Source organism: Uloborus diversus, chromosome 8 (genome assembly GCF_026930045.1).
Source record: "Uloborus diversus isolate 005 chromosome 8, Udiv.v.3.1, whole genome shotgun sequence".
NCBI classification, from domain to species: Eukaryota; Metazoa; Arthropoda; class Arachnida; order Araneae; family Uloboridae; genus Uloborus; species Uloborus diversus.
In genome coordinates this window covers 142,538,103-142,565,814 of record NC_072738.1, presented here as the reverse complement: position 1 = coordinate 142,565,814, position 27,712 = coordinate 142,538,103, and the positions used below count along the sequence as shown (strand labels likewise).

Sequence of the window (27,712 nt, the reverse complement as noted above, 5' to 3'; positions counted from 1 at the left end):
GTTATGGCTGAAACATCTACAGAAGAAATTGAAGTAGTCGATTCCGATAAAGTTTATCCGCTTCCAAAGTTCAATTCTGATGATGGAATTCTTTCTGTGCCATTTACTGTTTTACCTGGAGAAGGAGCTATATTTAGAGGTCAAACTTCCGAAGGACTTATAATTTTGACAAATTATCGTTTGTACCATAGTGAAAAGACATTTTTTAATATTCCCCTTGGTTTGATAGACTATATTGAATGCAAAGAGATATTTTACTTGTTTATATATTGTAAGGATGGCCGTACTTTTAGGTAAGTCTGCATAATTTCTTCTCTTTCCAGTTTTTGTGCAAATAATTTTGTTGGTTTTGAAAATAAAATAAATACTTAGAATTTGATTTTAAAATACCCATTACAAAGGAAGATATTTATTAAACTGAAAAATATTTTTTTATTTATTTCACAAATGCTGGATAAATTGTGTATATTTCAACTGTTCTTATGGGGGGGGGGGCACGTTGGTCCACTTTTCTGCATTTAATTTTTTAACTCGTCAAAAAATCAAATGAGCAGTTTGATTTTCTGAAATGAGTTTCATTAAATATTTCTCTTCATCTAAGATTTTTTTGAAAAATTACAATTTACCAACTTCTTTATATTAATTTTTTAACAGAACTCTCTGAGAGGCAAACCAACATGCCCAGAGCACAGGATAGGGTGATCTGTATTACGAAAACAGCTTCTGTAACAATTTTATTGCTAAATATTGTATCCATTATTTTGTAACAAACTTGTGCTCTTTCGTTTTTAGCATGAAAAAAAATTTAATGATCAAAATAACAATAAAATTATAAATTACCAACTTCTAGTTATGTGCTATTCATGCCAGAACCATCTACATTTTTTCAAGAATCAGCACAACTTGGGTCTTCATCAGCTTTGGGAATTTGAGAATTTTGCTTTAACGAGTTTTTGTTTTTATCTGTTTCCTAAAAATGAGCCAATATATCCTTAATCCAACGGTTCTTAATCTGCTGTCATATTTTTTTTTTGCTGTATATATTTTGTAAAACTTAAACAAGCAATTTTAGTTAAAAAAAAGAAAAAACTTGCATTGCGATCAGAGCCAGCCTTAACGAACGTAGGGCCCGATTGGAGAATCTTGGCGAGGCCCTTTAGGAATAATTGCATTTAATTTGTAATTGCATTTAATTTGAGACAAAAAAAAAAAAAAAAAAAAAAAAAAAAAAAAAAAAAAACAGAATTAGAGCGAATTTTTAAAAAAAAAGTTAGAGAAGTTTAACACAAAGAAATTCTTGATGCGCAATTTAGTGCTTTGACAGAAAAGTTATGTACCAATGCTGAAACTTAAAAATGAAATTATAGACTGTCTTTGGTGACATCAGCAATAGGAAAAAGGTGGGGTTTCGGGCCACCTCCCCTGAAAAAGTTTATGAATTGAAGACTTAAAAACTCAGTTTTAGTCAGAAGAAGTTTGAGAAGGGAGAGGGGTTCAAATTCCCCTCCCGGAAAAACTTTGAAAACTGACCCCAAAATAGCAAATTTGGGCAAAGAGCGAATTAAGGGAAAGATAATAAAAATTCTTGACTGGGGGAATTATTTCAAACTGAAGTCAAATTTAAGCTAAGTTTGACAACGTTAGAGGATCGGATGATCCTCTGGAATTTTTTCAATATTGAAGTGTGAAAACACAATTTTAGTCTTTTGATAACACCAGGGATGGTAGCCTCAGGTATGTTTTTCGAAACTTACGACAATTTAAGTATATTTTAAGGAAAGTTGAGGAGAGCTGTTCCGTGGAATTGTCTTAAAGCTAAATTTAAAACTATCAGTGGTGATCGTAAAGAAAGGGATAAAAGGGGTTCGGGGCCGCTTCCCTGAAAGTTGTCGGAGTTTTAAAATCACAACTTGATGCTATCTTTGGAGAGAGGGATCTCCCACGTTGGGAAAATCCCTTGAGAATGTTTTGAAATTGAAAACTTTAGACATACTTTGAGGCAATCTTTGGAGCATTGCTAACGATCACGTTAGAAGAAAGTGTCGAATTTGGAGACGTCCCTTGACAATTTTTTGACATTGAATTTTTAAAAATCAAATTTCAGGCTAAATGTTGAGACTTTTCTTTCACAATTGCACTGAGTACTTATGATATTTGGAGCAAGTGGTATTCAAGATCATATATATTGATACAGTACATTGTTGTAAATTGTATATGACATAAAATTTCATCGTTGTTGAATCTTTGCACTTTTTCCACCAAAATAAATAAAAAATATACACGCTGAATTTAAAAAACAGCTTTGGGGCCCCCAAAATTTGGGTGCTTCGGTACATTTTTCGATTTGCTCATACGACAGTTTTAGGACCTAAGATGAGGCCTTAATTTTATTACTCACCGTACTAACAGACAATAATCATTGAAAATTTGTTCTTTGAGGATCCAGTCCCCAGACTTACTACATAGTTCCCTTTCCCCTGTTAGTATAGGGATAAGGTATAACCGGTATGGCCATTGATTTCAGATAACCAATTGAACTGTTAGTTTAACTTTTTTCCGGAAATTTATTTGACATAAGTAGTTTTGGAAACATATTTTGCTGATGCGTTTAGTAAATTTAAAATTAGCTCAAAAGCTCCACACTGCCAGATTAAGCGTCATTTAAATATTAAATTTGGATGGGTTTTTTTTCCCCTTTTCATACATTTTTTCTCTTGTTTATCTAAAAGAAAAAAAAAATTTTTAGCACGGGATTAAACTCTTTTGCTCTAATCGGCTTAGGGCCGGCTCTGATTGCGATGTAAGGTTGGGGATGCATCACAATGTAAAAATTCCTACATCCCCCAGCCCTAGTGTCTAGCAGCATGATATTTCATAATGTATGGATGATAACTGCTTTATTGTTATGATGTAATGTTTCTTACTCCTGCTAACATTTGTCACTTAATTGATGCGTAATTCAAGCACTTTTTAGAGCCATTTCTTTTTTTCCCTGCAAATAATTGCAATTTTATTCTTTTGCATTTTTTCAGGTGTGTTTTTGATAATAATGAAGACTCATTGAAATGGTTAAAACGTCTTCAAAACTCAATAAGACTTCCAGAAAAGATTGATGACAGTTTTAGCTTTTCTTTCTTCTCTTGGACCAGAAATATTCAAAAGGAAAATATAGTGTCTTTAACACAGTGTAAGTCCAATATATGAGCTACTAGTTAATTGCTTATGTTAAAATATAAATGAGCATTGAATAACTCACAAGTGCCTTGTAAACTCAGAAGAATTTGTTACATTATTTTCTTACAAAATTTAACTGATGAATAATATAGCCTTCAAAACATAAGTAAAATATTTTAAGAATTTATAATTACAGCATCTTCACAGAAAATAATTCAAAGCATTTTACAAATGCAACAGTCTAAATTTTCAGAGTTGTCAAATTGATAACTCAAAATGTTTAAGAAGTTTCACACCATTATGTTTTACTAACTAATATATCAATATCAGTGTAGCTATTTAAATAAAATTTTATTCTATTTTTATTTTGTGTGGATGGGTGTATATGTGCACAGAAGTATATAAAAATTGTATGTAACAAACTTTTTTGAAAAGCTACCTTTCGTTTAAAATCTCAATTTCCAAAGAAAAAAGCACATTTCTATCAAATATTTAATTTTACTACTTACAGAATTGCATCTTGCTTAGAAGTAATGGTTGATTGATGATTTGTTTTAATTTAAATAATTTTGGTGTTTTGAACTTAGAAAGCTAATGGCTATTTTTTTAATTATAAAACTTATGTATTTTTATTGTTATATGCATGAGGTGGCTGCTGAAGGTGGCTAATCTAGCCTCCTTCGCGGCTTGTAATATAATAAAATCGACACTTTCAGAAAACTTTTAAATAACAGGTATTTTTACAAAATGTGCGTTTTTACTGATCTGCTTGAAGAAAAATTTGCTCATGAAATAGAAGGTTGAATTGAACTTAAACATAAAAATTGTATGAGTGAACTTTTTTCATAGATGTATTTGCAATAAGACATTCTTCTATTCTTTTTTGTTTAGTTATAATTTTTACAGTGTATTTTATTCATTGAGTTCAAATGCTACAGCCAGATGAAATCAACTTTCTTTAAAAAAAATTTTGTTAAATAGAAATTCAGTTCAGTGTATTGAAGTTAATTTACAATTATTTCTATTAGCATCATGTCATCCAAAAGACTCATTTGTTACCATCACTGAAGAGGCTGAAAGGATGGGGTTTGATTTAAAAAGTGTTTGGAAAATCAGCCGAGTTAACGAAGATTACCAGTATGTATGGACTCATTATTGCACATTGAATTGCTCGTTAAGAAGCATGTTAATTTTTTTTTTTTTTTTTTGATTTTGAGACTTTTTTTGTTATGAATTTCAATAATGTAGTTATGGGATAGCAACTAAGTCTTGACAAAACGATTTTGATAACCACTTTGAATGAGAATATCTTTTAGAAAGTAAAAACTGAACTAAAGCTTTGCAACTGTAATCCATGAAAAACAAGTATTTTGACGATAGAATCAGGAAGTATGAGCTTTTGAATACTTTTTGTTCAGAATTATGACAACCTAAAATCCAGGAAATAAAATTTCCAAGTGCGTTTTTTCACAAGTTTACATGTGTGCTATGCAAAATCTAATAAGCTCAAACTTACAAAAGTACTTGTGTGTATTAGTAGCGAAACATACTTTAAGTTTCCAAAATTTCATGCTTCCAGTGGGAGAAAATTTTATGCAACCATAGCAATAATGTAATTTGTCACAAAAAGCTAATTTTATTTATTTATTTATTTTTTTTTTTTTTTGGCAGATCCTAGATCCTCAAGATTTGGATCTCGGAAGCTGAAAATTTGCATGGATTAGTTTCAAAGGCATTTCTACACTTCCATAAAATTTCATCCAAATTCTAGATGGTCACACGGGAACAACTTATTGCGGATACATGAAATGACTCTTTTCAGACTCTAATATCGAACAATTTCCAGGAGAAAGTTGCTGGATCCCAACTCTTCTAATGTCACCTAAGCTGGCTTACTATTGCATATTTAAAACTTTGTTTTTGAAAAATTTCCGTTGTGAGTCGAAAACCTCATTCTTTCCACTAATGTTGTCTAAGGCTTTCCCCTATGCTGGTTTGGACTTCAATTTCGGAAAATAACGGGGGAGCACCCCTCTTCCTAACATCACTGTAGGAACATAAAAGACAAAAACTTTCTCATTTTGACAGATGGGAGGAGGGGCAAAATCATCAGTTGTCTCAGGGTGCTGAAGATTTTAGCTACTCCTCGGATAGGTAGTTTGTCAAGTTTAAATTAGTTGAGCTAGATGAAAGGGGGGAGAGGGGGGAGGGGGGGGCTATGAAAATAAGACAAGACGCTGGTCAAGTGTTTTTACTGGAATGCATTTTCCACCCAGTATGTAGCAGTGTGTGTCAAGATATCAGTGAAAAGCAACAAGGGGAACAATTAAGAGTTTAAATGTATTCTTAAAATGTTTTGGTGTTTTATTTGGTACTAATGTATTTTTCTGTTTTAATTTTTAGGCTATGTTCTAGTTACCCTCCTTATATCATAGTTCCTACATCTTTACAAGATGATGAACTAAAGGATTTGGCTAACTTTCGATACTCAAGGCGAATACCTGCTGTTGTTTGGAGGTTAAATTTTTAATATATTCTTTTCAATGATGTTCAGTATTTTTTTATTTATAATTGTCTTATTTTTCTCTATATGAGTGCTGGAAGGTTTTTTTTCCTATTAATAGATTTTTCTTATTTATGGATTTTAAAATCTTGTTCCCCCCCCCCCTCTATATATTGCGGCTATTCCCTTGTTTATGATGGTTCCCACCCCCCCCCCCCTCTTCTCCTTTGAATTATGTTATATTGGGGCTAAAATTCAAATTTATATATTTTTTGGATGGGGGAGAGGGGGGCGGGGAGTTCTCCTTTTAGCTGTTTGCATTCCTACCCACATAATTTTCTGTGAGATATTTTGGCCAGAATCCCCTTTTTCACTTTTAGTTTTAGCCTCTATTATGTATGTGTGCGTAATCTGTGTATGTATACATATTTTCATATTTATAAACATGCATAACATATGTTATCATTTTTTTTTTCAGGCATCAGCAAAATGGTTGCATCATAGCTCGTAGTAGTCAGCCAAGAATGGGTATCTTGAGTTGGCGCAACCTCAATGATGAGAAAACTAATTCAAGCTATCTTGGATGCATGCATTAGTGATCCTGGTTATGAAGTCAAAATCAATGGAAAAGAAGAATCCTTCTCTCTCAAGAGTGATGTTGATGGAGAAATATCAATTTTTTATGGTACGCATGCAATACTATTATCTTATGTTATTGGGTTGATTCCTTTTTTTTTTCTTTTAACATTTAATTATTGATTTAGTACACTGTGATGGTAGAGCGTTAATTAAATTAAACATTGCATTGGGAATTAATAAAAAACCCACAAAAATATTTAAACATGAAAGTTAAGTGAGAACCATTTTAGAAACATTTTTCCTGCTGGAAATAATTTGGTGGAAGACGGCAGTGGTACAAAACCCCCTGGTAATGTTTATGTCATGCAAACAAATTTAAGAATGTGAGTTAGTATATTGTTCTTATGATTAAAAGAGGAGCAAATCCCTAGAAAATTTAAAAATACATGAGGATACAATCAACAATTCACTAAGGGGAGAAGTTAAAGGAACATTATAAAACAGAGCTTTAGTAAACAGAACCCAGGTTCAACTGCAATGAAAAAAGAGACACTAAATTGAAAACAACTCACCATTTTGGTCGTTGAAATTTTTCATGTTTAATTTTCAAAAAGAAGTGTCTCCCTCACAAACCTTAACCCTTAAGATTTTTGTTGTGAAACTATACATGATGTAAAAAAGCAGTCGTAAAAACTTCGTAATAAAAGCATTTACAAAGAGTTGAAAACCTCAGCAAACAGCTGTTTGGAAAACAAAAGTCATTGTATAAAAGAAAAAATGGTTCACGAAGTTCAAACTGATGAAAATGCGAAAGACAGAAAAGAAAAATAAGTCTATTTCTCATTTGCTTGTCCATTCGTTTGGACTTTGTGAACAATTCTTTTATGAACCAATGAAGAAATTTATTTTTAAAGCCTTGAAACAGCTGCTTGCTGAGTTCTTAACTCTTTCTAATCACCTTTATTTGAACTGGTATACATGTTGTCATAATTTACTTGCTATACATGATATTTTATTTTTCCCAAGAGCCTTTTAAAAACAAAGTTTATGGTTGGCGAGCAGGGAGATGCAGGGGGGGGGGGGGGGGGGGGCGGAGCCAGAACAAAAATCATTAAAAAAAATTACTATGCAAACTAAATGTGATTGATTTGTTTGCTTTTTTTTAATTTTAAATTATTAAAACGAAATTGAAACAAACTGTTACACTTACAAGTGTAAGAATGGTTAAAAATTCAATGAAATGAATAGATTACCTTTCCTAGACCAAATAACTATTTTATAGCGAAGATTTCCTTCAAACTTATATTTAAACCAAAATGCACTATGTAGTTTGCAAGAAAAGTGCTTCATAATGGCGCTGTCTATGGTAAATAAGTTTTTAACTTATAATGTGAAACCTGTATATTTTTACTGAAATGGAACTTAGGTTGGCATTAGCAATAAGTGACATAAGATACAAGTGCACTTGGTTGAGGCACAATTGAGCAAATATGTTAAGTGGCTATACTGAGCAACCAACTGCCAATGTTAACAATAGTTTTAAATTGGTTACGAAGTATCTCAAAACATCACAGCCTTGCTGAGAAAATTAAGGATTCTTAAGTATGCGGTTCTGTTCATATGTTGCCATGTTTATTTGCATCTAGTTTGACTGAGATTATGTTACTTTTCCATACAAAGTCTTTCGAAAAGGTACATTCTAATGAAAGCTATTTTGTTAAATTAGGTCAAAACAAAGAAGAAAAACCTTGCCAAAAGAAGCTTCTTATCATTGATGCACGTTCTTATGCTGCAGCGATGACAAATCGTGCGAAAGGAGGTGGCTATGAATGTGATGGCTATTATTCAAATTGCGAAGTGCAATACATGGGCCTTGCAAATATACACGCAATCCGTAACAGCTTTATGAGTTTGCGAACTCTGTGTTCTAGTCAAGATGACATAAAGTAAGTTTTGTTTTTCCTCTTACACATGGCGTCATTTAAAGTTTTCCGATGTGTGTGTGTGTGGAGTAGGAGGGGTGCAAACTCAATGCAAATTTTCCTTGAAAATCAACAAAACCAACACAAACTGACTGGTTTTCTCTTATGTTACTGGCAGCTTGCTCAATTGCTATTTATTTTACGATAGATGAGAAAATTGTGAATGACCTTGAATGTTCTCTTAATGTTTCTAACTCGAACCTTTGTAAAATGAATAACCCCAGCTACAAAATGCCCTCTGACATATAGTCATGAAAAAGGGATTAATTAATTACTTAAATGGAACATTAATTACTATTTTGATTGTTTTTTTATTGACATTGAGAGTTGTGTTGTCTTAAACATTGTAGCTAAAAACAACAGCTACATTAAATCTCCCTTATGGGAAGTGCTTAAAAACCGTTTAACCAAAAGAGCAATTGAAAAAGGAGCATTAGATCGGGTTCACAAAGCTCCGAATTTGTTTGTTGGGTTCCAGATTGAAATGATGTCATCAAGGCTTTGTGTAATATGTGTCATCAAAGCTTTTATGCTGCAAAGAGATATTGCATTTTATACATGTGAATCAATTTAAAGTTCAATGCAGTCTTCTTGGAAACATAAATTATAATTCTGTTCTCGAAACACTTTCAATATAAAAAATTTTTGAATGAAATACCGTACCATTCCTTTAATCCTGTTTATCAGGCCTCATTAATTTAAAAAAATTAACAACAGCCTACTTCTGCAAATTTTTGAGTGCCAATAAACATTGATGATCTGCTTCAAAGGTAAATCAGGCATGTATTTTTGTAGCTCATTAATTATTTACAAATATATTTCTCATTTTCGGGAAACTCAATATATCTTATGTAAAGCTACATTACCACCTCATTCCTGCTGCTAAGGCAGAATTGCAATCAGATACTGAACGGCTCGGGATAGCTACCGGAGCTGCAGTTTTGCCCATGTTATGAGCTCATCAGCCTAAATTGCCATAATACAGGTATTATGTCCCTGGTCAGCGTGGGCACTGTGGGCAATGCATTGGCCACCTAGGGGAGGGGAATGGTCCTTGTGCAGACTGCGGCATTAAAATTTTTTAAGGGGTATTTTTCAAATTTTTAGGGTGGGACTCTTGCTTTTAGCGGGGCTTAGTGATATTTGATAGACATCGGTAAACAATATTCAGCCACATTCTCATTCTAATGTAATGTAAAATCGTGTTCATTTAAATGAGATTAACTTCTCAACTCTTTCAGCACATGTAAAGTTTCAGTTTTAGTATCATTTCTGCTTGTATCAGCACGTAATATTGCTGACTGACTTACGGAACTTAGCCTTTCGACTTTCCGTTTAAACCGCGTAAATTATCTATATTTCGGCAGGGTGGGGAGTGCGTCCTTGATCTTGGGGAAGGCACTTCCCTGGAAATGAGGAAATCCACTTTTTTGATTAAGTTGTAAAGCTACAATGTCATTTAAAAAAGGAAACATTTTTTGTACATAAAATGTAGTTATCTATTATTAATTGAGTGTCTTGAAAATGGAAAAAAAACGTTTTTGATTAAAAAAAAAAACCTTTATTATATTTTTGAAACACGAATTGGAGTAAAAATGCAACATTTTTGCATCTTCAACAGAAAGTATAATTGTTTCTTTCCAGGATTTTTATATTAATCTCTAAAATGTTCAGAAATAGTTTTTGTTTTGTAAGTTAACTCAGTTTAATTCAGCCACATCGCTTAGGTAGTGTTTGTATTGATTACAGTTTCAAGTCCCTAAAATATATTTTTACCCCCGACACACAAAGGAAGGGGGTTATCAGTTTGGCATGTCTGTGTATCTGTCTGTGGCACTCTAAAGCAACAATTTTTAGTAGCGGAACTCAGTGGGCAGCCCTGCAAGTATTCATCAGGACAAACATTTGGTCTTCAAGGGCCTTCCTTTGAAAATTTTTGAAAAATTACAGTTAAAATGCTGGTTTTTAGTTGATTTCAGATCGGTTTAATAGCACTGTTTACTGGAATGTTGTGTAAGGACTTCACACAGTTTATATTGTTTTTGAGGAAGTATGTTACAATAGTCATATATTTTGACGTTATTACCCATGATTGTTTCAAAGAAAAAAACCTGTAATGATATACCCTTTAAATATCTTAGTTACAGAGTATACAATTATTCTATAATATGACACTGAATAATAATAATTTAAGAAAATGTGATTATTTGATACATGCAATTACTATTTATTATCTTTCTTTTTTTAAATGGATAAAAATACTTCTTAATACATAGCACAACTCTCTTGCACTGGTAATGTGTGGAGAGCGAATCACACAATAAAACTGCATATTTTTATATTTTTGAGTTTGGGTTAATTAAGTAAATTAACTTGCTTTGTAGTTGTAGAAAAGTAGAAGTTTTGCAAACTTCCTGATGAAAAAAAAAATTTTTTTTCTGGTAAAATATATTCCATGATTTTTTTAAATTGAAAATCCAACCAAAAATGTTGGGGGGTGCGGCTCACTCCTTTCACCCCCATAAATCCACCTATGGAGAGTCTTCTTAGCTAGGTTACGTCTTCCAATAACATTAATTAATGAAGATATTAATTAGAAACCTCAACAAGGTTTTTATGATTTTTACAGTGAAAACATATTGAAAAATTTTAAAATTTAGTACCAAAATAAAGAGTTTTTTTCTGTTTCTGATAGAATGTGTTAGGAACTTCCATACACACTTCCATGATTCAGAATTCGAATTATAATACTTTTTAAAGCGGATTTTAAATACGGCTAAACCTTTATTCGCACAATTTGTAACCAAATTCATTATTAGACGACAAGGAAATTAAAACCAATGATTTAAAATTTTTATCTGCTGCCAGTTCTTATTTGTTAACAAATAAAATACTTGTAACTGATTTTTAATAGCATAAGGCTTTTAAAAGGATTTTCAATTTTCCCTCTTGATTCTGCAGTTTGCAACTCAGTCCTTGGGGTTTTTAATTTTAGTTACTTGTTATGAATGGGGTTATGTTGAATTATATTGAACACAATGTGAACATTTTTTTTTTCTTTTTTTACAGCGATGTTTTATTTTGTTTTTAAAAGTTATTTCTTACTGTAATCTTAAAACTGAATATAATTGTATTTAAGTTCCGTTTTCTGGCACATTTTTCCAAATGTCTGTTTTGTTAATGATTTTTGGCACAATCCAGCTTTCAGTTTTTCTATAGTGTGGAATATTTAATAGCCTATTGCTGAAACCTAATTGGACATCCTATTTTATTATGACCTGCACGTTTTAATTTTATCATTCATTCATTTTCCCCCTTGATATATTTTTTTCACATTCTTTGTTTAGTGTGATTTTTTTTTTTTTTTTTGTGAGCAATCTGAGCTTAGATTCAAAATGATATGTATATTTCAGTTGGCTCTCTAATCTGGAAACAACAAAATGGCTTCATCATATTTCCGGCCTCCTTCGGGCAGCTTTGTTGGTAGTGAATGCTGTTGACATTGAGAGGAGACCTGTTCTTGTTCATTGTTCTGATGGATGGGATCGAACTCCACAAATAGTTTCTTTAGCTGAATTAATGTTGGATCCATATTACAGGACAAAAAAAGTAAGTATTCCTTTTAAATGTTTTTGCATCAAAATAGGTTCAAGCGTCGGGTTTGTCTTCAATTTTTCAAAAATATGTCCAAACATTTTGAACTTTCTGCTAAATATCTTAAAATTTTCAATATTTTTAGTCCCAGTTCAACAGCACACCATCTCATAACCACCTGAGTGAAAAGTTTTCAATGTATAAGTTTTTGTTGAAGTCCTTGTTGCTTATTAATTCCCATTTCTCGACTTATTTTTTAGTTTTTGATTTAATTTTACAAAATATTAAATCTTCATGTTATATTTTTTACTTACCAATACGTTTGTATGAGGATTTTCAAAAAATTTGAATTGAAGAGGTCAGGGGGAGGTGAGGCAATGGCAGTAAGAGCTCAATGTTAGTGGTTGTAAGTCTTAATTCATGCCCACAAATTCATAATTAATAATCAAGCCTTATCTTCACCCGTTACATCTTTCTTCTGCATAAAAACTTGTAAATAGGTGAACATAGAAATTTTGTAATATTAAACATCTATTTTATTGACAAGCACTCTAAGGAATTGCTCTTAATTTTCTTTTAAGAGAATAGAAGAAAAAACATGCATAACGTTTTTTGAGGGAGGGAGGGTGCAATGCGTTCAAAGTTATTAAAAAATGTGGTACAGAAAGCCTGTGTAAGTTTATCACTTGCAGTGCAGTATTTAGTGGTCAACTTTGAAAAGTAGTTAACTTATAAGCTTGACATTATAATTTAAGGATAATTCTGTACCTGACAAATACCACGAATCTAAACTGATTGTCGACTTACAAAGGTGGTTAACTTCTTTGGAAACTAATGCCCTGTGATTTCATGTAAACTTGAAAAGTTTGATAATATTTGGTCTTGTCGTTTTCCTTTCCACACCATTTTAAGCTATAAATTTAGTTGCAAAGATCTTGTATTTGTCATGCCTGAGAAATATTCTTGATTTGAATTAAGCAACAAATGAGTAATTTTATTTATTGCAGGGATTTCAAGTTTTAGTTGAGAGAGAGTGGTTAGATTTCGGCCACAAATTTGCTGACCGATGCGGCCATCCAGATGCAAACGATGACAGAAATGAAAGGTGTCCCGTCTTTCTACAGTGGCTGGATTGTGTTTATCAGCTCCTAGAACAGTTTCAATGCCATTTTGAATTCAACCAGCAGTACTTGGTAATGACATTTTCAAAACATACCTTTATTTTGACACCTATGCCAAAATTTGTACTTTTTGAACTTTCTCAAAGCAGCTTCTCTTTTTCTATTTATATTCAGTTTGACAATTTTAACTTTTAAACCAAAGTATATACAGTGGAATCTGCTTAATTGGATTCCCGGTTAATCAGACCAACCGCTTATTTGGTCAAAATATTAAACTGAAACAAATCTCGTTACATAGGCCTAGTATTATTCACTTATTGGGACCAAAAATCCGCTTAATGGGACCAAGGAACATGAGAACAAATGGGAAAAAAACTATTAATCGTCCCCTTGAAGCAGGTTTCAAGTAGATTGGCAGACTTAAAAAATTAGTGCATTAAAAATTTATTGCGATTTCTGTAACTTTCCACCCCAGCAGTATTTACAGGGTAAATGTTAAACAAAACTCTTGCTGTATGACGATACTGTTTAAGCAAAAGCCTAAAATTCAGTAAAATTTCAAATTTATTTAATTTAGTTAGGCCTGTACAATAAAATCATTGATGTATTAGCTTAATTAATAAAGTATTAATTTCTCCAAAGTTTCTTGTAATGTACATACAACCCCCTAACATTCGACTGAAGTATACGGTCCCCTCATTTCTGAATGATAAGATTTGTGAATGAAATAAAAAGAAAATATGAGAAAGTTGTAGAATTTTGTGTTGTCATTTAAAGAATTTCTTGAAGTGGCTTAACTTGTGACAATATCAATCTGAACGCATTGAACGAGGGTATAAGTTTTGTTTTATTTTAATTTTTCAAGGAAACAAATTTCTGATACAGCAATATTTCATCTTTGGACGCTTGACAAACTTGTGGGCCTCACAGTAATCATAATAGCATTTTAATCTAAAATAGATATCTAAATTAGACATGACCAAATAGCATAGCATGTTTGGTCATGCACTTCAGCTCCTGTTCACTTAATCGAATCAGCTGGATATTGGACCAAAATGATACTATCCTAATGTGGTCCAATTATCCGGAGTCAACTGTACTTTCAATAATATGTTTTAGAGGGGAGGTAATTTAAGAGGGTTTTAGTGTAAATTTTGGGGGCTCCATAGCATTAAAGGGGGGTGCACCATCTCTCCAGGGATGAAGGCACCCCAGCTTTCAAATTTTTTTACTTTAAGCCATAGAAGTTGTTTTGTTTAATATTTGATTTAATTTAATGGGCTATATTAATCTTTAAACTTTTTTTTTTCATTATGCACAAAAGAGCATAAAAAAACAATATTTAATAATATTTATCCTAAAAATTTTAACAGAAGCTCTTTTCATATTGCACACCAACAAACCTGGGGCACATTGATCCACTTTACAAGGTTCTGTTAAAAAATTAATCTAAAAACAGTTGATGAATTGAGCATTTGAAAAAATACCTGAGATGGTAAGAAATGTTTAATGAAACTCATGGTGGAAACTCAAACTGCTCATTCAGTTTTTTGATGCAATAAAATTTTAAAAGTAGAAAAGCAGACCAATGTGCCCCAACTCCCCCCTAATTGTGTATTTACATATTTCCTAGTCAGGGTGGAAGAAGGTGTTGTAGTTGAAAGGTTGATGCATAAATGTGTCAAGTGTTCAAAACACCATTTGTAATTGCATTTTAATTACATTTTTTTTTTTTTTATTCTACAGGCCCGACTTGCACTGCATACCTATTCCTGTTTATTTGGTACTTTTTTATGTAATACAAACCAAGCTCGAAAGGTCCTCAGTGTTTCTAAAAGAACATTTTCTGTTTGGCCTGTGTTGAACGAAAAAAGTCAATTCCATAATTATATTTACAATCACAGCAATCAGGTATGTATCACTTCTTGCTATCTTAAAATTTTTCACTTTATGGCATTTTCCATTCTTAGTCAGTTTAACCCGTAATGGGACGTTCGGTCTCACAGATTGATCAAATGTTCACCTTACTAATCCTAATACATGCTTAGTCCGATTGAATTTTTTTCCCAATAGCTTCTTGTTTTAATACATCCTCTCCCAACCACACCTTTCGGCTTGTGCATCTGGTTGAAATTTCATCGCATTCTTCAATAGCGGTCTGTGAGACCCCATCTCCCCTTCAGTGTTATATTTTTTGACAGCAGTGCTCATGGCTCCCACATTTAGTTGTTGAGAATTGAATTATGCTTTAAATATGATGTAAGATAGGCTATCAAATTTTACCATAATGTGCTATATTCAATTTTCTGAATTAATTTTTTTTTATGTACATATTAAGTAACTGAAATAAAATCATTAATAAATAATAGATCCATTTTTATTATTAATATGTAAAATATTTATTGCAGCATACGATTTTTCTTGAAAAATGTTAAAAATCCAGTAAAAAGTTCTCACAATAGGTATTTTTCAATTTAAAATTCATTTTTTTTTTTTAATCCTTTCACAGAAAAGTTCAAAAAACATCGGAGGGACATGACCAAAATGTATCTTAATTAAACATTTTTTTAAAAAAATTTAAAGTAACACCATTTCTGAGACCTCACATCCCCTGTTATACCTTGCTTTTTCACCTCCCCTGTTAAGAGTTAAAGTGACTGCTGTCACTTGTTCACCATTTAGCTTTCAGTTAGTCATTTGTTGACTTATTACTGCAATCAAAGTTGTTGAAGAGAGTCTTAATTCATATCCAGTCATGTGTGACAACTTCTTTTTCTATAAAAAGTAGTTAGCTTATATGGTTTCGTATGCATGCTGTTTTTTAAGATTTTTTCCCCCTTCCAATCATTTTCCTACTTTGCTAATTTGAATGAAATACAATTGTATTAAAATTTCCTAGCCTGTATTATGCTATACTGTAAAGTACACTCTAATTCTGAGCATGAGCAATTCAATGGTTTATATCGTGCTATGATAGTTTTAATCATTATCTATTTGCTAAAATTATAGAGATAAAGAAAAGTGCATTGTGCATGTATTTTAAGACTCAATTTAATAAACTCTTGTATGTGACATGTTAGAACTCTCTACTAAGTTTTGCAAGAGCATTTGTAGAAACATGTTTTGGATTCAATACTAACAATGGGAAAGTTTTGGAATTAGACTTTTTTTGCACTTTTTTTTCCTGAAGAAACCAATAAAGTCAGTTTTTACAATAAAGCTACCATACGATGGGTGACAAAAATGCAGAAAAATAAAAAATTTGAAATTACTGTCCTTTACCTGCCCACAGCAGTGTATATATATATTTATTTACATTAATTACAACACCTCATAGAAGGGAAAAATCTGCTACATTTGGAGTAGAAATTGTTTGCTGACATATTAATGCATAGACTTTACTAAAATGTTGATAATGTACTAACTTTTCAAAATATATTTTTTCAAAGGTTTTGAGGCCATCGTTTCAAATTCGAAGCTTGAAAATCTGGAGTGATGTTTACTTGCCTAATAATTTTTCCAATGTTGGGAAACCTGCTCCTGCCTATGTTCCTGAACCCATACCAGAAGATACTTGCCCCAAAACGAATCTTGTCAAAACAAAGTCATGTGATAACATCCCCTGTGTCGGACATTCTCCCAGCCTGCAGAGACGGAACAGTGACCCTAGTCTCTTAGAAAATTCTTTTAGTGATAAAAATTATTCCCAGTTTTCAGAAGCAGATGTGAAAAATATGTCTAAAACTTCTTCAACTCCTAATAATCGTCATATCAAAGGTGATACTTGTTTGACTAATACAGCTGAAAATGATATTAATATGAGGACTAATACTGTTTCACCTTCACGCTTATTTTTGAGGGAACCAACCATAGATGGGTCTACTGATACACTAGTCAATGAAATGGGAGCAATAAATGAATCGAATGTGAACGAAGCCAATAACAGTGATGACTTGTGTTTTGGTTCCAAACTCTTCTCGTCTATCGGTACCAGTACGACCGATCTGCTTCTGGCCGATGTCGGCGTGTTGCAGTCTGTCACGCAAAATATTAACCATGTGGATCGCCATCTGCCGATCTGGTGTCAAAGTGCCATCGGTGCTTACGTTTTTAACAAGCGAAACAGTGATTCCTCCAACTCCTGCAGTTGCAGTTACACGACTCCCAACCACTCTCGTACGCCGAGTTCCGGTTTCCCAGCCACGCCATGTGATGACCCTGGTGACATGCCAGTGCTCAAGAGCAGCGCAACTCACCAGATTCTAGACATTGACGGCTTGAACATTGTACCTAATGCTGTTCAGGAAAGAATCAAGAAGTTAATACTGCATTATAAGGTGAGTAACTGTAACCCATCTTCTACAAATTTTATCTTCTTTTGTTTAGAATCATGTTACTCATTTGGTTCTTTTGTGAAGTTGGGAATTTTCTTTAAGTTGAAAATACTTGTTTTGTGTCATCAATAAGCTATTTCAATAATGAAAAGTACTGTTGAATTTTAAAACATGATGGGCTTTACAATGAAAAATATTTTTACTTATGAAATATCAGCTTTTTTGAATTTTTCAAATTATGATATTATTATTATTATTATTTTATTTATTTATTTATTATTATTTTTTTTTTTTTTTTTTGACTTCCAAAATGTCCATGCCAAATATAGTTGAACCTCTTTAACTAGATCTTAACTTCCAGCAAACAAGTTTGCTAAATAGAAACAATGTATAATACTCTTTTTTTCATAAGCACAGGGTTGTTTGGTTTAAACCAAGTGGTTTAAAAAAAACATGTTTTTTTTTTTTGAAAACTAAATTGTTTTCCCCCAAATGTTTCCATAAATTTTACATATGATTGGAAAATGTAAAATCCAATTAATGTAAAGTAACTAGCAAAGCTTTAGAGATAATTACATATTAATAATTGTTATATGCAAACTTTTTTTTTAATGTAATTTAAATTGGCTCAATAGTTTTTCTTTTCTTTCTTAAATCAATGCAACTTTTGTTATTAGGTACATAAATATAAAGCAGACCAACTATGTTTTTCTAAAATTAGATAGAAAAAAATCCAAGTAATTTATTGTTTTTATCTATTCATTTATTTTTCTTTCATTTATTTTTTACATTTCAAAATAGCCCAGAAAGCATATTTCAACCATTACTTCATTGCAATACCTAGTTTGCTTCATCACTTAAGTTTTATAGAGATAAATCATGTATCATTTAAGCAATCTGTTGTATATATAAATCTAAACTCCGTAGAATATTTAAGTGACAAGAAAAAAAAACAGAAATTTCTCACACTTTTTGACGTCCACAATAGAGGATGCAGTGGGAGCAAGAAAAAAAAAATTGTAACTCTGTGCTCAGATAACAAATTTTTATAAAAGCCTTTTAAAGAACTTTTTTCATCCCAATATAGTAAAAGGACGATGTATAAATGATAGAAGAATAAATAAACCTTATTTTTTAATAGTAAAATGTCTTTATTATTTAGACACATTAAAAGAATAGTTTCATCATTTGGATTTGTATTGTAAAAAATAGGGAATACGTTTAAGATTGGGGAAAAAAACTTCAGAACTTGTCTTTTTATTTGAGGGATTCAAATATTTTTTTTAAAAAAGAAATTGTATTACTAAACACATTAAATCAAGAGAAATAATGTCTACTGTAAAAAACACAATGATTTTTTTAAAGCCTATTTAAGGCAATGAGAAGCAAAGGGATGTAAATGGCAAAATTAAAAATTTGGAGATAATCGTATAAGTAGTAGGGGAACCTCTCCTCTATCTTGGGGCAAGAGATGATAGTACCAGTAGCCTTGGTAAGTGCTGCTGTACAGCATGGTTTTGAAAAAAAAAATTCAAAGAAACCCTACCTAGAACAATATTTTAAAATGCATTTTACTCGAAACTTGAAAATGTCCACTTACATCCGTTTGCTTTTCACTACCTCATTTATCCTATTCCTATAAGTGCAATGGATTGTGATCCTCATCATTATCACAATCCATTGCTGTACTCTCTTTATGTTTAACATTGTCTAAGATTTCTAATTCAGTTGGCTATTCTGAGATTTAAAGTTCAACATAATTAAAAAAAAATATATTTGTAACTAAGAAACCTTTTAATCATGAAGAATTTGATGAGCCATTATATATGTTATGACAATTTTGTTATTATATTTGATAAACTGTTGGGTGATACCAAATTTTGAAGCAATATCTTTTCCCCCCTCACCTCTATCTACCTCAGCACAAATCAAAACTGTTTTCTCGAGCATATCTCCCAAGACAAGTTGGTAATATTTTAAAAAAATGATGACTAACTGGTTCCAAAAGTACTTTTGTGGCAAAAAACATGCATTATTCAACCGAGCACTCTGAAATGGGGCAGAAATGAAGAATGTTTTTTTAATTTACAAGAAAACAAAATCAAACAGGGAAAGCACTTTGTTATTTGTTATTTGGAGTTTATATATCACAATGAAACTCTTAAAATAGGGAAGTATCCGAAAAGAGGCTTTTGGACTATTCGTTTACAGAGTTATATTAAATTAGTTTTGATGGAGTATTTATTCCAAGTTCGATAAATTAATGAATTCTAGAGGAATCTTTTTAAAAATGTCATGTTTGTTGACACAATGATATTTTCTTTTTTCCCCTAGAATAAAGTTGGAAGCCTTCAGTGTGAACTTTCATCTGCTAGGTCTGAGATTTTCCATCACTTATGCAGATACTATCAAACTAGAGAGGTCCAAAACATTGATGCAGATGATGCGGTAAGGAATTTTTCTGGTGTTATGCACTTAAACTGAATTTTTTCAAATTTTAATACTTAAACTTCTTCTGCTTTAAGATCTAGAACTTCAAAGTAAACTAATAAATAATGTCCAAATTCAAAATAATCTACAGGGTCTGTGTAATAGGTAATGAAACTCATTTTTTCCTGATGCAACTGTGCCTCTCAAGTGCTCAAAAACTGGTTAAGTCGGTGGTGGGGGTTACTGGTGAGACTCACTCCGGTCTGCAGTCGCCTGGGAATCTTTGTTCGGGCATCATTGCAAACGTGGGTTCCAGCTCCAAAATGCAGTGAACATTTGAGCAGCGTAAGGCGATTAAGTTTTTTGTGGAACTTGGTAAATCAACCTCAGAGGCTTTTGAAATGTGTAAGCAAGTGTTTGGAGATAATTGTCTGTTAAAGGCACATGTGTTTCGGTAGCACAAGTGTTTTAAAGATGGCCGGTATAGCGTTGAGGCTGAATCTCAAACAGGGTGTCAGTCTACCAGCAGAACATAGGCAAATGAGCACGTGTGCATGTTCTGCTAAATTTGGACTACCGGTTAAGTGTGAGAATGATTGCAGAAGAAATTGGACTTGATAAACTGACAGTTCACAGCATCATCACTGAAAACTTGAGAAATGCTGGAAACACCTGCTTCATCCTCTAAGACTTCCTGGTCAAAATGGTATCTCTATGCTTCCCCAACCTGCCAACAGCCACAATTTAGATCCAGCCGACTTCTTTCTCTTCCCGTTTATAAAAGCATCACTAAAAAGGCATCCCCATAGAACTATGGAGGCCGTGAAAGCGCTGGTACAAGACTTTTAAAGGATATTCCGGAAGCAGACTACAAAGCAGCCTTCGAAACTTAGAAGACTCACTGGGATAAGTGTGTGCTAGGCCAAGGGTCTTATTTTAAAGAATTTGAGACGTGAGTATTAATATCTGCAAAAAATTCTTAGAACACAGCTCAGTCTCAACACTTTTTTACAGACCCTGTATCACTGAGAAAATAGTAGGAATATTTCTTCTATGATATTTAAACCTAGTTTTTTAATTTTTTAATGAAGCCTAAATGCTAAGGAAATGTATGTACACTGCCAAATTGTTGTAAAAAAATATGTTCTGTAGATTTTAGGTGAATACAGTCGGTAGTTCTGTATATACCTAAACTTTTTGGCTAACGGCATGAATAAGAATTAATGTCAACCAGTTATTTTTCCCTTGGTTTTACTTCTTACTTTACTAATACATTCAATTAGTTCTTTTCTGTACTTAAATCCGTAAATATTCCATTAAAAAGAGTTGAAATTTCTGAGGTACGTATTATTTGCTGCTAAGATTTATACTCGGCAAATAATTTATAAGAAAATTAATTTATTTTCATTGATTTCTAAATAGTACATATTATAAAGCATCTTGGATGAAAATACATTTGTATATTTAATTATGTATTGTAAAATATTGCTTGGGGCAAGTAGTTGTAGTTAGGGTTTCCAATCCCGAATCCCGCGGGATTCGGGATTGGAAACCCTATCAAGTTTTTGAATGTCTCTTTAAAGTGAGAGGTGAAATTAGCGAAGTTATACAAAAACTTTTTCCTTAGACTGCGACTTGGTGATGCAAGTTAAATTGGACACAGCAAAGCACATATCCAATAAACATAGGTTTTTCCGAAATTTGCAGTTCTTAAGCAAAAGCCAAGCATAAGAAAAGACAAATCTACTTCAGAAGGTGATGAAGTTAATGGTAATCTTTTGCTAAATGTCAAAAGTAATTTAATCTCAGTAAAACCAACTGCACTGGAGCCACAGCACTTGTCCAACTGCACTGGAGCCAGAGCATTATTTTGTGAGCAAAAATCCTTTCTCATTCCATACGAGCAATGTATTGTGAGCAATGCTTTGTTAAGATGCATTGAACATTTTCAGGACTCACTTTGCGTACAAAATGATAATTGCTAATTGGGATCTGACTTAGTAGTGCTCTGCCACTGGTGTACGGAATTCGGGAAAACTACTAATTCTTGTAACTAAGGCAGTTCTTCCTAAAAAGCAGACTTTTTTTTATTTGTTAAAAATAAATAAATTTTTAGAAAAATAAAGTCAATCTAGGGGATTGGCCCCTTACGATCCCGAAATCCTGCGAGACTGGAAACTCTAGTTGTAATGTGCATCATTGGCAACAAAATGCAGCATTTATTTATTTTAAACATTTGAAGTAAAGCTGTTGAAAAGATTTAAGCATAGATTGGAACATCATTGGTGTATTTGTTTAAATAAAATTGTGTTTAAGTTAAATTAAAAGTTCTCTTTATAAATACTTACAGTTTATTAGACTTAATGTTGTATAAAATGTCTCTGTAATTTAGTGTGATGGGTAAATAAATACAACTGATTAGCTCAAATATAGTTTTTGTGTGCAGAAAAAAAATGCGAAATATTGTAATTTTCAATAAAAATTTTAGGAGATCCGGACCCACCTAGACCCCAGCTACGTTTGCTGAATTTGACGATAACACTAATTAATGTATCCATTTTCCAAAAATGTTTAATAGGTGGAAAAAGGCTAACAGCAAAATAGTTCTATCATATTTTCTGGGCTCAGAATTGAGAAAAAAGGCATTACAGATTGCATCCCAGAGTTAGAAATTTTTGTTAAAAGAATCAAGGAGAAATTTGTGTTTTAATTTTGGATATCTGCCTTTTTGAATTAAAATCTCAATGTTTATAGCTCAAATTTCACCAAAACCCTAATATATCACCACCTTAAATCCTCATATTAAAGTACTTGAATCTAAAACTTGTCGATTAAAATTTGGAGATTTTTGCACATGCTCTTTTGAGAAAAAAAAAGTTTTTATTCAACAGATTTAATCAAGATATGTAACCTCCTCCTTTTTTTTTTTTTGAATAAAAATTGTTGGGGTGAGATTTGTTACTATTTGATCCAAAAGTGAAACTTTACCCTTTAATAAACTATGATGTGTTTGTTCCATTTGAACTTCTGGAGATAAGGGGTTTCGATTAAGACCACAAAAAATTAATTTTTGTAAAAACTGGATATGTTCCCTTTTTATAGATTATTCCTCATGTAGTAACTACTTAAAAAATATTTTCTTCAGCCTTCTCTGGCCGATTCAACGTGCAGTGGCGAGCAGTATGCCAGTGGCGGATCCGATAGCAGTTGGGATCTTCTGTGGTCGTCTGAATATGGAGCTACAAACTGTGTTGTATAAACAAATTTTTAAAAGTGCAAATATTTCTCTGTATTGGTATGTAATTAAACAAGAAATAAATATAAATTATAATTTCTTTCTGGTCTTATATTCTTAGATGATTCCTCATTTGTGCTGTTTTATATTAACTAATTTTAGGCACGAAAAACATGTCTTTAGTCACTTTTTTTTATGTGTTGCAAATAATATTTTGTGTAACTAAGTATGGAAATTAAAATTAAAAATGAATGCTGTATCTATCTCCTTCACAAAAACATGTTTTAGAATTTGTTTAATTTTGGTATTTATGTTAGATTTCCTACGGCGTGATCAATATTTGTAAATTGTTGCTCTACAATATTAAATATGTATTTCGGTTAGGTAGTGGTTTGATGTCGGAATGAAGCATGATTTATTCATAATACAGTATAGATCCAGTTATATCCAAAATAGTGTGTGTGACATCTCTCTTCTGGATAACTTATTGCTGATCAACCAAGCACCTATTGATTGGACTTAAACCATAATGCTACCAGTGGCGGATCCAGACGATCCTTTTGGGAGGGGTGAATTACTAATACATTGTGGGGAGGAGGGGGGAGGGGACTAAAAAATTAAATTAAAAGCAAATTAAGAACTGAAGCATGTTTTTTTTTTAATGTATATTATTGATTCAACGGGGATGAAAATCTTTCGCGGATCAGAAATTTTCCGCTTTTTGTATTTTTTTTTATTTTCGCGTTTTTTAGGTTTTAAAAACCAATTTTCAAAAAGACGGCATACATCGGTTGCTTCATCGGTGAGACAACATGAAACGATATAGAGAGATATCAGAAATGTTGATTAAACGATGACGACACTATGTCGTTTACGATTCAAAAAGCAGGAATCGTCATAATATGGCGTACATACGATATTCGTCACAATGCTGCGAAATCAATATGAGAAAATATCGGTGTTAAACAATAACAGCACAGTATCGTTTACATCGTTGTTACCAGGGATGAAAATCTTCGGCGGATTCGTGATTTTCCTTTTTTTTTCTCCCCTGGCTGAGTGTTTTCAAGCGATTGATCTCCCGCCTACCCCCGCTATGATTTTTGCTGACTCAGGTGTTCTTTCTAAGGTAAATAGAAGAGAGGAACTCAGTTTCTTAAGTGGAGCGAGGGAAAGGCTTGAGAATGACGTAGCAATTCAGCGTTTACGCATTTTCGAAACATGATTGCATCCACTTCCATAACACTCGCTCATTTCTGTCTACTATGCCATCCTACCACTCAGACCTTTACAACTTTTTGTAGACTATTATTTTCAACCCTTCTTGTATTTTATTTTTTGCTGAAGATGTACGCTTATTGTTTTGCCACGCCCATTTCACAGTCACTTTCAAGCAATCGCGCAAATACCAACGACCTCACTTCTTCCCCGACCTTCCCATCAGGATTGTATTGCTGCCTTAGCCCTGGCTATGGGGGGGTCTTACCTAAAAATACCATACCTTGCCTTCAATCTTCCATTTAAACCGAACCATTGCTTCGATCACTCATCTGGTCAATGCTAATTCTATATTAGCTACTACAAGTTTGTTTATCATTCTTGGCTTCCTTAAGAGGTTTTCCACCTCAGGCTCAGTCCTATGCTGGGCGATTGAGTGCTAATAAGCACGAAATGCAGTCCTCTGCTGGAATGACTGAGCTGGTGGTGCATTTCTTGTGTTTCTGCCTTAGCCCTTGCTATGGGGCAATATCTTACTGAAAATACCATGCCTTGCCTTCAATCTTAGAGTTGAACTGAACCATTGCTTCGGTCACTCGTCTTGTCAGTGCTAATTCTATATTAGCTACCAGTTTGTTTGGCACTCCTGACTTCCTTAAGAAGTTTTCCACGTCAGGCTTAGTCACTTACTATGCTGGGCTGATGAGTGCTAATAAGCACAAAACTGCAGTCCTCGGCTGGAGTGACCGAGCTGGTGGTGCATTTCTTGTGTTTCTGCCTTAGCCCTGGCTATGGGGCGATATCTTACTGAAAATACCATGCCTTGCCTTCAATCTTAGAGTTGAACGGAACCATTGCTTCGGTCACTCGTCTTGTCAGTGCTAATTTTATATTAGCTACCAGTTTGTTTGGCACTCCTGGCTCCCTTAAGAAGTTTTCCACGTCAGGCTCAGTCACTTTCTATTAGAGACGTACCGAGTAGCACTTTGGCCGAGTACCGAGTACTCGGCATTTTACTACTCGGCCGAGTACCGAGTTACCGAGTAACTCGGCCTTTCACTACTCGGCCGAGTTTCCCAGTATCAATTATGTTGAAAGAAGAACCACCGACACACACCGATGAATTTTGAACTTATTGCAATAGTAGTATAGACCTCCTTGTCCATATAATAGTTTTTAAACTAAATTCCTGCTGAAATTTAACTACAAAATTTTGCAAAAATAATATTTTTTAAATTAAAAATGAATAAATAAAAGGTATGACTTATCAAGTTGGAATTAAAACAAATTATACAAATTTATTCATTATAGGTCTAGTTCGCTAAACATAAATAATTTTTAAAAGCAAAAAAACCAAATGTGCAGGAACACTGCAGACACGTTTTTCTGTGTTACAAGGATCGTCTTTTCAGTGCATAACATGTGAACTAAAGAATGTAAAGGCATACGACAAAAAATTCGACTTTTGCCGGATGCCTTTAAATCAACGAGATCACATTTTGTGCATTGAAAAAGAAATTCCTCGTAACGCCAAAACACGTGTCTGCAGTGATCCAGCACTGTGCTTCTAACGTTGTTTTATTTCCTTTTATTTTTAAAGCTAAGGTATTTTTATATATCTTATAACTAATTTTAGTTTGTAGCAAAAATTCCATATTTGCACAATTTTTAACAAAAAAGTTTTATTAACTTTCGAGACATTCGAACCAAGATTTATTCCATTGAAGTATTTCAAACTTCATTATTCTCAAAATTTAAATTTGAATTGTAAATGGTTGCAGAAAATTATATATGCTTGAGCTTTTTTGTTAATTTTAATATATTCAATTTTTTGCAACTACTCGGTATTGGCCGAGTATCTGATCAAAATTTGGCCGAGTACCGAGTACTCGGCATATTGGCCGAGTAGGCCGAGTACCGAGTAGTTACCGAGTACTCGGTACGTCTCTACTTCCTATACTGGGCTGATGAGTGCTAATAAGCACAAAACTGCAGTCCTCGGCTGGAGTGACCGAGCTGGCGGTGCATTTCATGTATTTCTACCTTAGCCCTGGCTATGGGGCGGTATCTTACTGAAAATTGTTCTTTCTTGAGCAGGGAAAAGGAAATAATTTGCTGTTGGTGGGGAAATGCTGGAGAGTGACAGTGCAATCGTTAGATGTAGCTTTTGAGATCCGATTGCATCCCCTTCTTTAACACTCTCTCATTTTTATCTGCTATGCCATTCCACTGCTTAGGCTTAGACATTAATACCTTTTTGTAGACTATTTTTTATTTTCAACCCTTCTTTTATATATATTTCCTGAAGACTGATACGCCCTTTCAAACCAACATCATTTGTCATATTTAGTTTTAATGCTTACCAGATATATAGCTCTTGAGGATTTTACTGAATTCTAATTTATTTTAATTATGTTGTGCTATTTGATTATGATAGGAATGTAAATATAGGAAATTAAAGATGCGTATATTCTCCAAGCACGTGACATAGTGTTAAAAGCTGTTTTATTTATTTTAAAGTAATTATTTTTATGCTAATGCTTAAAATGACCATCAAAGCTCAGAAACAGTTGTAGATTTGTTTCAGTTTTTTTTTTTTTAATTGATTTTTATACAGTACACCCAGCTGCTCTACAAAACTCCAAAATGCTTCTCAAAATCACCACAGGTGCTCCTCAAAGTGTTTCTCCAAGGTTGGCAACACTGATAATGTCATTTTGTAATTATGGTGTCTAATAATTCAGCTTGTATTGAGTTTAATTATATGGAAGTTTTATAGCATTTGACGTCACATTATAAAGTTTTAATTTCATCTAATTTGTGGGCTGTGAGAAATTGAAAATGATAAAAATAATTGAAAAACCTGTTAAAATCTTAAATAAATGCAAACTTTTTTTTATATATATGCCAGCATTTCTACAAGTAAAAAAGAACAAAACAATTTTTCCTATTAATATTTAAAAGACAGCATAATATCAATATATATGTATAATTTTGCGTAATATTTTTTTTTAAAAAAATCCAAATTTTAAGCGGCGCAATTTTTTTTTTTTTTTTTTACTTTGGGCTGTTTTCATCCCTGATGTAAAGAATTTGAATGATAGTTAAAGTTTTGAGTACGAAGAATAAAGAATTGGAAACTGATACAAAAAAAGGAGAGGGGAAAAGAATTTCTATTAATACTTGGGATCCATTATCTAAATAGAACCCCTCAACTTTTGATTCGTTTGAGGACTGATGAGGTATTTTCAGTAGCCATTTAGGCTCTCAATTGTACTTTCTCCTTATAACAGAAATGTTACAGTATCAAGATGGTATCTCTTTTTACCAGTTTTTGTTCCGAACATAATGAAATACAAAAATTGCACTTGTAAATAAAACTTCAAGATGGGTATGGATTGTGTGTTGATTGAGCTATTTAATATTCACGCATCAGTAGGTTTTTGCAGGCTTTCCTAAACGATTTTTGAAAGGAGCGCATTTTTAGACGCTTTTTGGGGGGTTAATAGGAGGAAGGGAGGTTCGGATGTTCTTCCATGGGC

At 32.8% G+C, this 27,712-nt stretch overlaps 1 protein-coding gene across 1 annotated transcript; it reads left to right on the top strand.

Annotated features, from left to right (window-relative positions):
• LOC129227265 (myotubularin-related protein 3-like) lies at positions 1-23,052 on the top strand (the record flags this gene model as incomplete). The annotated part of the gene is given in 13 exon segments (XM_054861783.1): positions 1-293; positions 3,033-3,187; positions 4,203-4,311; positions 5,578-5,691; positions 6,156-6,237; positions 6,239-6,362; positions 7,983-8,202; positions 11,652-11,847; positions 12,840-13,025; positions 14,700-14,864; positions 16,403-17,290; positions 19,622-19,735; positions 22,863-23,052. Coding segments are annotated over 13 exon segments (2,757 nt in total). The 3' UTR covers positions 22,977-23,052.
• Positions 23,053-27,712: the final 4,660 nt, after the last annotated feature.